Consider the following 11651-nt stretch of genomic DNA (forward strand, 5'->3'; position numbering starts at 1 on the left):
CTGAATTGTAATGGCTGTGTCTGTGAAACTTGCTCAAAATTTATGAGTATTTCAGCTGTAAGTGGGAAAATTAATTTTCTGAAGCGGCAACATTGAGAGCAAATTTAAAGCTGAGTCTAGGGATTAAATCAAGAGAATAAGAAATAATTAAAATTTTATACTATGCAATCAGAAGGAAAATCTCCAAGACCTGTTACTTAAAACTACATGCTGATGGTAGAATTTTACATATGACTGAAAAGGGGGGATTTAAAATGTTCTGGGCCATTACCAAATCCCTATGTTTTTACTCTGAGCCATAGGGTGATTCTAGAAATAAAGCTTATGAGTACATAGAATAGTTCCTTTCATGTTAGTGGCTATAGCTTAGCTGAAGTTGTACATGTGTTTTCCTTGGCGACTTTGCACATGAAATAAAATATGTCTTAAAATCTGTGTTGCTATTTATTGGTTGTTCCTGCTGTCTCCTCCTCTTTAGATCCAGTTTTTGTGGTTTTTAATATCATTTATGCAGGCCTAAGTTTCGTGCTGTCAGTCTGAAGCAGAAGGAAGAGGAAAATGCAGCTTTTGACAGGGCTGCTTTTGTATAATTTGTCATGTAAGAAATTTGGAATAAAAAGTTCCTTTACTACTAATTTGTAGTTTCAGAGGAAGAAAGAGACTGGAAAGGATCTTCCAAAAATAGAGGATAAATGAAATTCCTAGTGTAAGTATCACTAATAAGGTTCTAGACAGATGGCCTAATTATAATTTTTAAATGTATATATGTATTTATATATTTTATATACATACTGTGAGTACTTAAACTGCCTCAAGGGGCTGTTCTGGCTTTTCTCAAGATACACCAAAATCCGAGGCTGTTTCACAAATGTTGACAAGTTTCAAAAATGAGGACAACTTTCCCAGAGTTAGGTCCTTCTCAATTTCCCTACCTCCCCTTGAGATATTAGCTCTGAATTTTCAGGGCAGGTGAATCCAAAATGCAGCAGACGCTGCTGAAAGCAGAAAAATAATTTCATGATGGCTTACTGCTTTTGGATTTCCTTTCTAATCTGCTCCTGAACTAATGAAGGCAGCTTGACTTGAAGATTAATTTAAATTCTAATGATCCATTGTAATAAGGCTGAATATCTATTTGGAGAATTTTAACGTGGCAAACTCAAACACAGCAGTGTGAAATTTAATGGACCCAACCGTTTGATATAAAATAAAGTTGAAATGCATTCTGGTTCTTGAATAGCTTTGTATCTCATTTTGCCCACCATAAGGCAGCCAATTTGAGGTTTCACAAGTGAGACCTGAGGTGTCACTGCAGGTGCAGGCTCAGGCTGGGAAGGTGGGACACTGCTTTTTGAGAGGCTTGTCTTGTTTGGGATTGGAAATTGCAGCAACCTACTGATGTCTGGAGATCTCTGCCTAGGAATCAAATTTGTAGCCTTAAATTTCTGTCTTGAATGCAATAGGGATAGATTTATTGAGTCACAAGGCAGCTACATGAGAGAGATCTGAATTGCTTCTGCATCTGAATGCCAGGTTTAGCCTCCCCTGAGCAATCTAAGAGAACAGAAACAATTAAAAAATGAATGACTCGTCCTTTGTGAATAAAGGAAAATGCAGTAAAGAATGCTGTTCTATTTTGTCTAATACGTGGCTTAATTTTTACAAAGGGAATGATAAACAGACCAGCTTTGAGATGAAACCAAAAACCCTCAGATGAGAGCAAATTACTGGATTTAAGAAGATCAGGTGGAAACAGAGCAGAAAAGTAAAGGTAAGTAAGTTAAATGTTTAGGGGTAAATGGAAATCAGCCTATGTGCCATTATGCACCAATAGCCTTTTTTTCCCTTTTTTTTTTTTTTTTCCCAAAGGTTTTGACCAAAGCATGCTGATTAAGGAGTGCTGTGGGTGACACAAGGGTGACCACTCTGCTAAATGCCATGATCCAGATGATTTTTTTCAGGACATGTGTGATCCCAGGCAGCTCTAACAGAGGTTACACATTAACTGATGCCATTCCTTGTGTTATCACCCAGTAATTAAACTCCAAGCGTTGTTTCAACATAAAGGCCATATGAAAAGCAGAACAACAGATGGAAAATATTTCAACTGTGTGCCATGGGAAGCAGCTCTGTTTAAGCCAAGAAAACACAGGAATAAAGAAAAAAAGTGAATAATGGCTGATGAGAGCTGGATGTAAAGTCAAAGACTTGGTAAAAGCTGAGAAGTAATTGTTAGGAAGCAGCAATTCCTTGTAATGGAAACCTCTGTAGGCCCTTGCAGTAACCTTGGAAAATTTATTGTGGTTTAGGAACTAAATTGATCTGGAGATTGGGACAATCAAGATAGTTCCTCTGTTACCTACCTTGATTTTAAAGCCCTCACTTGCCCACAAAGCCTCTGAAGGCCTCTGTGTAATGGCCCTTTTTGTCCAATCCAAATTTGTTTTCTGATATTTAATTTGGATACTAACACAGTTCTCATTTTCATTGTAACCAACAATTTCAGCTTAACCATTCACATTTTCACTGCTATTGATCATTTCTGCTTAAGCCTCAAAACCCTTTGAGAGACTTTTTGTCCTCTTTCTGCAGAGGGAGCAGATTTCTAATGTTCATTTGATGTTCTGCAGCCCAGATTTCTAATGTTCATTTGTAATCACATTAAAATGTGATTGCTGTAGTTTGATGATTGACAAATGGGAGTTATAAACTAGATTTAAAAAAAAAAAATAAACTCTGTGTACGGTAGATCAAAATCTGGCTAGAAAGATTGAGGCCCTATAAGGATAAATGTTGCAATAAACAGTAAGAGGAAATAAAATTTTGATATTGGATTGTATTAAAACATTTCAGCTGAGTAATTTGAACACAGTTTAAATAAACAGAGGTTAAAATATTCCTCTTAAAAATAAAGCTCTTTGCCAAAATATTGCAGCTTCAGGGTCGGTAACTTTATTATTTCATGCTGCCACCTACTGCTTTGGAAATGGAATAGGAAAAAGTAATCATTATTTTTTTATCAGTCTGATGAGCCTATTTGCTCCTTTGTGGTGTTCTTAATGGGTGACATTATTTTTGAATGCTGAATGCTGTCCAGATCTTCAGTCTGCCATCCCTGCCTCTGTCCATTTTTGCTTATGAAAGGATGTACCTTCCAAACATAAGGATGTTGTCACTTCAAAAACTGCCATGGGCTCTGCCCCAAGCACTGTTATTCCTAAAATTATGGTAAAATATCAGTTAACACTCAATGTCGTGTGCCTGCTCTGTTAAAAACCAACAGAAGTCACAGCTTCTGTAATTTTATGGTTATAAAGGAATACACTGTGATTATAAAAAAGGTTTTTATGCTAATGTGAAAGTAGTTCTTTAAGCTGGTTTAGAGGCTTAGGACTTTTGGCCATACCCATTTAGTCGAAATTGCACTTAATATACTTAGAATTAAAACAAAACAAAACCCAACCATATTTTATACTGCCATTTCTGTGTTTCCCAGCTACAGATATGGACTGCTGAGAATCCTGACAAAAACGGTGTTAATTTCTCAGTGTTTTTGAAGAAAATATTATATGCTTCCTGCATAAAGTAATTGGATAAAAAGAAAAAGGTTCAAATACCCAGTAGTGTTATTAGTAACTAGTACCAGAAAAATAATACACAAAAGAAGTCAACAATATGCTATACTTTTAAGAGAAGGAGAACAACATATAGTGAGTAGAAACTCAATATTAAAGACCCGTTAAAACAATCCACAGTCATAGTGGCAAAATATCCAGCTGGAATAATCCACAGTGTGTTGGTGGACATTACTTCATGTTCTGCATTGCTTTCATGCTTTGTATCTTCTTTTCTTCCAGTGCCTTCAGGATTTTATCTAAACAGGAATGAAACATGAATTGTCATTAATGATGTCATTAACAATTTACAGCGCTTTTAAGTAAATCCAATAATGTATTAAGCAAACTAATAATCCTTACAATGCCTTGGCTAGCAAATACCTGAAAATTAGAGTTTCTCAAAATAGTAGGTATTAAAAATGGAAAGTGGTGTGTAGTGCTATAATGAAGGGGAAAATACATGCAAACTACCAAGTGGAATTTCTTTTGAGATCTTGCTTTGAATGCATGTATCTGATGGGCATTTCCCCTGTGTTCCTGTAACTCTTGCAATCCTGAAAGTTTCCTGTGACCTTGGAGGAAAAAATAAGCATGAAATCCTTACAGTTGTTGGCCTCCCTACCTGAGCTCTCAGTACCACCATCATCTGCTGAACTATTTTATTCCTCGCATTTTCTTCATGGCCAGCAGGTTGCAAAATTAAAATGCCAAGCTCACTTATAATTTAACGGGAGGGTTTCTGTTCGGTTGTTGCTTTCTTTTGATGTGGGTTGTTTTGAGGTTTTTGGGGGAGCTGGGTGTGTTTTGGTTCGGGGATTTTTTTATGCCTTCAATTATCCCTGGCCTTTATTTTACATCAAATCCTCAAAAAGTTAAAAACTTTTAAAACAGTGCCTTCCTCGTTTCCTTTAACCAATGCCATTTCCAGAGTTTACTGCACCCTTTCAAACACCCATTCCTGACCCAGAAATAAAACCAAGGGGGTTGAAGTTTTTTGGAGGGCGGGTGTGTTTTGGTTTGGAGATTTTTTTATGCCTCCAACTATCCCTGGCCTTTATTTGACATCAAAGCTGATACACAACTGCAGGGTCTCATTGCTACTCGATACGTTTTGCATGTACCAACTCCCTCTCACTTGAATGATGCCTGCGTTGGTTTGTTTGACCTTGGAGACAAAAACGAGCATGAAATCCTTACAGTTGTTGGCCTCCCTACCTGAGCTCTCAGTACCACCATCATCTGCTGAACTATTTTATTCCCTGCATTTTCTTCATGGCCAGCAGGTTGCAAAATTAAAAAGCCAAGTTCACAGGAGGGTTTCTGTTTGGTTGGTGGTTTCTTTTGGTGTGGGTTGTTTTGTGGTTTTTGGGGGAGCCCGGTGTGTTTTGGTTCGGGGATTTTTTTTATGCCTCCAACTATCCCTGGCCTTTATTTGACATCAAAGCTGATGCACAACTGCAGGGTCTCGTTGCTTCTCGATACATTTTGCATGCACCAACTCCCTCTCGCTTGACTGATGCCTGCGTTGGTTTTTTTGCTGTCATTTAACGACTTTGGGGGTTTTGTGACTACGGGAGTGACTACTACACCTGTAGTTCGCGTGACTCCTCTAACCGTGCCCTCAGCCGGCTGCCCTGAGCGGTGACCGGGCTGGCCCGGGACAATCAATGCCTTTTGTCCCCGCACGCACCTGCGCTGCCCCGGGCTGGCTCTAGGGCGCTGCGGGGCGGAGATACCCCAAACCCGCCCCACATCCATCCTGCCCTATTCCGGGCTCCCTGCCGGGGTACCCGGGCTGTGCGGGGCGGTGCCGGTGCCTGTGCCCGCAGCTCCTCCCGCACCGCCCCGCGCAGCCCGGGCGCGGCGGGCGGCGCACGCACACTGCCTGGCGTCGAAGCCGTCGCCGATGAGCGCCGCCAGCTCCAGCTCCTTGAGGCGGATGCCCAGCTCGCACATCTCCTCCTGCAGCTGCAGCTGCGCCAGCTCCGGGGGCCGCCGCGCCGCCTCCCCGGCCCGCGGCGCTGCGGGCGGGCAGCAGAGGCGCGGCGGCTCCGGCACCACGGGCGCGGGCAGCGCGGCGTAGCGGGGCGGCCCGGCCGCGGCCGGCAGCGGCTGCCACGGCCAGCACAGCGCGGCCAGCGGGGCCCAGGCGCCGCCCGCCGGCCGCGGCACCGGCTCCGTGCCGTGGAAGTGCGGGAAGTACAGCGGCGGCCACGACGGGCGCTGCACGGTCATGGCACAGCCGAGGGGCACTGCCGCCGCTGCAGCCGGCCGTTGTCCCCGCGGCGCCCGGCACCGCCCGGCGAGACCGGCGGTTGTCCCCGAGGCTCCCCGGCACAGCCCCGCGGTGGCCCCGGGACAGACCCGCCGTTATCCCCGGGACAGACCCGCGGGTACCCCCGAGGCTCCCTGGGACAGACCCGCGGTGGCCCCGGGACAGACCCGCGGGTATCCCCGTGTGAAAAACGCCAATCACGCGTTTTTACAATTTTAAAAGTTTAATAGTAATGAAATGGTTGTAAAAATAGTAACACAATTAGAGTAATAACAATTTGGACAAATTGAATTAGGACAATATGAGACAATGAAATCAAAGAGTTATGGACGTCCGGGTACCTTTTACTGGGCAGCGCAAGCCCGAAAAAGAACACCCGTTAACAGAGGATTAAACCTTAAAACCAATAGCCTGTTGCATATTCATACATCCCATCCATGATGCATAAATTCCATTCAAACACAGGATTCTGTCTGATCAGCGTCAGATTCTTCCTTCTAATCCTAGCAGCGCCTCCAAGGCAGGAAGAAGTTCGTTTCTTCTGATAAGAAGGCAATAAATTCCCTTTCTCTGAAAGATTCAGGTGTCCTGTGGCTGCTATCTTGCTGCAAGCCCTTTCTGTTCAACAAAGCATCTTACATAGCATAGTTTCTATTTTAACTATTCTTATAACCTAAAATTATATTTAACACAGTACTTAAGAGAATTAATACAGCATTGCTTTCTAACACAACACATAATATTCATTTTAATATTTGCGAAAAGCCAATCATAAAATACATGCATTTTTCACAGCCGGCACGGCCCCGCGGGTGTCCCCGGGACAGTCCCCACCGTTGTCCCCGCGGCTCCCCGGTGTGAAACACAAAGCTGTGTTTCGTGTCAGGTATGTAACATATGGTAGGGATGATTCATGCTATTAAAGTATGGTATAAAAATATTGTGAAATCCAAACCATGTCTTTTGACTACCCCGGCCGGGAGCAGCTGATTGCATCTATTAAGACAGGCAGCGATGCCTGATACATGTGAATACATGGCTTGACAACAACGACACACCTGGATGAGGCTTCTGGGCACCTCTAAAGACAGTTCTAAAGACAAATTCTAATAATGACTGAGGAAAGTAAAGCATGGAAGAAGGCCTTTGAACCTACCTTTTGTTTGCAATTAACCTTAGTTGATTTATGTGAAGAACGCCAATCACTTGTTCTTAAAATTTTAAAAGTTTAGTAGTAATAAAATGGTTATAAAAAAGAGTAATAAAACAGGAGTAATAACAATTTGGACAAATTGAATTAAGAGAATATGAGAAAATAGAGATAAAGAGTTACAGATGTCCAAGTACCTTTTTCTGGGCAGCACGAGCCCGAAAAAGGACAAAAGGATTAACCCTTAAAAACAATAACCTGTTGCATATTCATACACCTCATACAGGTTTCATAAATTCCATTCAAACACAGAATTCTGTCTGGTCGTCGTCAGCTTCTTCCTCTGAACCCTGACAGTGCCTTCGAGGCGGGAAGAAGTTCATTTCTTCTGATAATGGAGCAATAAATTCCCTCTCTGAAAGATTCAGGTGTCCTGTGGCTGCTGTCTCACTGCAAGTCCTTTCTTTAAAAAAAGTATCCTCCATAGCATCGTTTCTATTTTAACATTATGTTATAACCTAAAACTATATTTAACACAGTACTTAAGTGATGCAAAATGTATCGAGTAGCAATGAGTAAAATAAAGGCCAGGGATAGTTGGAGGCATAAAAAAATCCCCAAACCAAAACCCACCCATCCTCCCCAAAAATCCTCAACCTGTTGGTTTTATTTCTAGGTCAGGAATGGGTGTTTGAAAGGGCACAGTAAACTCTGGAAATGGCATTGGTTAAAGGAAGTGAGGAAACTGTCCTAAAAGTTTTCAACTTTTAGTTGAAAAGTTTTCAACTGTCCTAAAAGTTTTCAACTTTTTGAGGATTTTCTTCAAGGCTGTAAGTGAAATAAGCCAGATACTGACAATGGAAGGGTTTTGGTGATTAAATGAGGGGAAAATTCATCTTCAGGTGGTTGTGCATGGGTGGCTGATGCTCTGCATGTCTGCTGTTGAGGATTCTGGGGGTTTTGATGGGTAGGGGATAGGTGTTCACCTACTCCCCAGAATTTTCCATTTTGCTTGTTTTTATTTGAGGATGAGACCTGTCATTAGTGGTGGTTGGTAATTATTTCTTTAGCCCGGCTTCTTTGCATCAGAAATGACAACCCTCCTCCAGCCCTGGGCAAAAAGTGAGGGCACTGCTGATTGCTCCTGTGGAGCTCAGAGCAGACCAAAAAGACCCTCTCAGGCTTCCAGCAGGAGGACTTTTGGCATGGATTAAAGCTGATTTGAGTTATTCTGGACAGCCCTAGTAATAGAGCTCCTGTACCAGTACTGTTGATAAAGTATTGGTGACTGCAGGGGCTGTGGAGGTTATTCAAGATCAATAAATTCACTTAAAAAGGGGTGAAAATCCCACTGCACTCCTCATGCAGCCTTGAGCAGGCTTCAGCAGTACCCTAAGGGATTGCTGTGTACTCTGGAGTAAATTCCATTTTTCAATCCTTCCCTTGAATAAACCCAAAAGATTTTCTAGAAGCAGAACTTGTGTGCACTTTCAAGTGCAGTGCTCTGAGCTGTGAGCCAATGCTGATGTGAATGTTTTGGAACTTGTCAGATCTGCAGGTGCTGGCTGTCACCAGAGTGGCAGTCAGTGCCCTGAAAAGTGGTGGGGACAGAAAAGAAGTGGCAGGAGTCATTCAGTATTTTATTTTACAGCACAGTGTTAAGGGTTAGAGTTCTAAGTCAGAGTTTATGCTTATTGTGTTACATGCAATGTGCCTAAATAATTAAAATTCCTGTACCAGCGCAATCCCAATAATTAAAATTCCAGTACCAGTGCAATCCCAGTACAGGTCGCATATTTTGTAAATGGAACACAGGTATTTGAAATAAACACAGATCAGAGCAGATGTCTGATAACAAGATTCTCTCTGGGCATCCTGTTCCAGTGCTCAGTCGTCACCTGCACAGTAAAGAAGTTTTTCCTCATGTTCAGGGGCAGAATCACCTCCCTGACGTGCTGGCAATGTTTGGGGGTGGAGGGAAAGAAAATGCCCCACAGGATGCCATTGGCCTTCTTGGCTTGCAGGACACACTACAGGCTCAGGGACAGAGATTTTTGTCCACCAAGACCCTTTTGTACACTCCAGAGCTGCTTTCCAGCAGGTTGGCCCCCAGCCTGCTGCAGGACCTTTTGGCCTTTGATGAATTTCAGACAATTCTTTTCTGCCCATCAAGACTGCCATGCTGTGAGAGGTGAGAAAATTCTGCTTTTAGCAAAGATCCCTGTGCCTTATTTATAGTGTCACACACAGCTCACACACCTGCCTTCCACCTTTGGCCTTGAAAATTTGGTACCAAATCTGGTAACACTTAACCCTGGGCTCTGCGTGTAGACAGACAAAAATGATGCAAAGAGCAGAGTTTTGAGACAAAAGTTGTCTGTGTGTGTTTTTTCGGTACAGTTGCTATTGCTCTGCATATGGACAGACATAAATGATGCAAAGAGCAGAGTTTTGAGACAAAAGTTTCCTGTGTGTGTTTTTTGGGTGCAGTTGCAGTTGCTCTGCATGTAGACTGACATAAATGATGCAAAGAGCAGAGTTTTGAGACAAAAGTTTCCTGTGTGTGTTTTTTGGGTGCAGTTGCAGTTGCTCTGCATGTAGACTGACATAAATGATGCAGACATAAATAGACAGACATAAATGATGCAAAGAGCAGAGTTTTGAGACAGAAGTTTCCTGTGTGTGTTTTGGGCGCATTTTCCAATGCTGGGGCCATCACAGCTACACAGCTGAGATCCGGCAGAGGGAGGCAGACACTCACTTGTGGGTGTGCCACCGTTTGTCACATTTGGCACCTCCATCTCTGTGTGTTTAGCATTCTGATAGCTGAAGTGCTTATGAGAGTGTTTGCTCTGGAGAAGCGAATCTTTTTGCTTATCTAGCCAGCAAAGTCTGCAGTGACAGCATTCCCTCCACTACTCTGAATATACAAACATAAAGCTCTTTGAGAGGCTCTGTTGAGATCAGGGAATTGAAATTATGAAGCCTGAGGGCAGCTGAAATATTCTCATATTATTGGCAGTAGTAGTTAGACTGCAGTGTTAATGACAATAACCACTGATACTCAGAAATATTGAGAGAGTTGTGTGTGTGAATTCTTTTCAATTCAACCTGTTTTCACACAGGTTGCCCCAAATATCTGTAAAAGCCACTAAAGCCACAGGTCTTCCCCTTTTACAGCAGATTTTCATGTCAGATAAAAAACCCCAGATTTTCATCACTGATGTATCATGAAAGGTCATACAAAAAGTTGGATTTCACATCTAATGTGTTGTTTGAAATGTATACTAATAAATCACGGTTGAGAATTGTGTTGATGTTCAAGCATGAATATTCTGCCATTTCTTCTTTTAGTTTAGTTTTTTTTTTAGCTGAGTTGTCTTTTTTCCTGCCTTTTATAGTCGATTTCACTGTATTGGAGTTTCTTGTTGATCAAATTTCCATATTTCATACCAACTTCCCACTTTCAGCCCCCAAATTTAGATTGAGACATGCGACCTCCACCACAGTGCATAACAGAAAACAGAATCATTTTATTAATAATTAATTATCAATTTTTCATCACAAACAGAAATTTCATTTGCTGTTAACAACATGTAATTGTTTATTTTTTCCCCAATCTCCTCCTGGTTTCAGTTTATGACCTGCAGGATTTCTCAGTGGAGTTGGTTCCAGAAGGATGCCACACCCCACTTAAAATTAACAGAGAGCAACTAATTAACAATTATACAATTTGATAGAAGTGCTAATTAAAAAGTTGTTTTAAGACGTGAATTTTCAATGGAAATACAGAATTAACCTGCAGGCTCTGAAAATTTCTCTTGAAATTTTATGTGTTGATGCCTTTTATCTTCAGCATGAATAGGTGTAGGCTGATGGGAAAAAATGAGATTATTTTGATAGAGCAGAGTAATGTCTGCATATTAATTGAGCAGGTAAATGCTCTGATTAGCTGTGTTTGCATCTGAGTTAATGATGGGTGCTTTTTCTTGAAACATGAATCTTTGTCAAACCCTGATGGTTCTTTCCAAATTTATCTCTGGAATGACCTCGCTTCTGAAATGTAATTTTTCATAGTCTGTGTCTTTTGGGGAGAAAACATCGTTTTAGCTGTGTACTGGGCAATTTAAAGGAAATAATGAGATCTCCTGTGAAATGGGGAAGCTGAGTTCCACTGAGCTTTAGACTGGGTTCAGTGCTACTGCAATGAGTCATCACAGCAGGTGAAGTTGCTCAAAAAAGCCACAGTTCACCGCATAAAAAATTAAAGAGATCCCAATCCATTCCAGCTTTGAAATAATAGAAGTCATGAACAGTCCTGGAGGCAGACTCACATCTTGCCCCTGGCTGCTATTATGCCACACTCCCAACACCTTCTGAAATTCCCATTGCAGAATGATTTAATCCTGGCTCAATAAGCACTGCCAGCCTTGGCAATAAAAGAGTTTACTCAGCAGTGCTCAGATGGGTTGCTTATTTTGCTTTTTCCTGTTTTGAATTGAGAGGTGTTGGGAGACACTCCACATGTCAGCCAAATATTTCTCTTTGTGTGTTGGGAATTGACAGTGTCACAGATTTGGGCATTTTTAGATGATGGTGTGACCTACAG

At 41.9% G+C, this 11651-nt stretch overlaps 1 protein-coding gene across 1 annotated transcript; it reads right to left on the minus strand.

The window, feature by feature from the left end:
• Nucleotides 1-3743: 3743 nt before the first annotated feature.
• Nucleotides 3744-5937, minus strand: C6H11orf91 (chromosome 6 C11orf91 homolog). The gene is made up of 2 exons (XM_074542175.1): nucleotides 5498-5937; nucleotides 3744-3874 (listed from the first exon to the last, which is right to left on the minus strand). The coding sequence occupies exons 1-2, from the start codon at nucleotides 5850-5852 to the stop codon at nucleotides 3807-3809; spliced, it is 423 nt and encodes a 140-aa protein (XP_074398276.1). The 5' UTR covers nucleotides 5853-5937; the 3' UTR covers nucleotides 3744-3806.
• Nucleotides 5938-11651: the final 5714 nt, after the last annotated feature.

This window comes from Zonotrichia albicollis, chromosome 6, assembly GCF_047830755.1.
Source record: "Zonotrichia albicollis isolate bZonAlb1 chromosome 6, bZonAlb1.hap1, whole genome shotgun sequence".
Lineage (NCBI taxonomy): Eukaryota > Metazoa > Chordata > Aves > Passeriformes > Passerellidae > Zonotrichia > Zonotrichia albicollis.

Coding starts and splice junctions, on each gene's coding strand:
- C6H11orf91 (XM_074542175.1), bottom strand. CDS start 5,852: ATGACCGTGCAGCGCCCGTCGTGGCCGCCGCTGTACTTCCCGCACTTC. Junction 3,875..5,497: donor CGGCTTCGACGCCAGGCAGT/GTGCGTGCGCCG, acceptor ATTCCTGTTTAG/ATAAAATCCTGAAGGCACTG.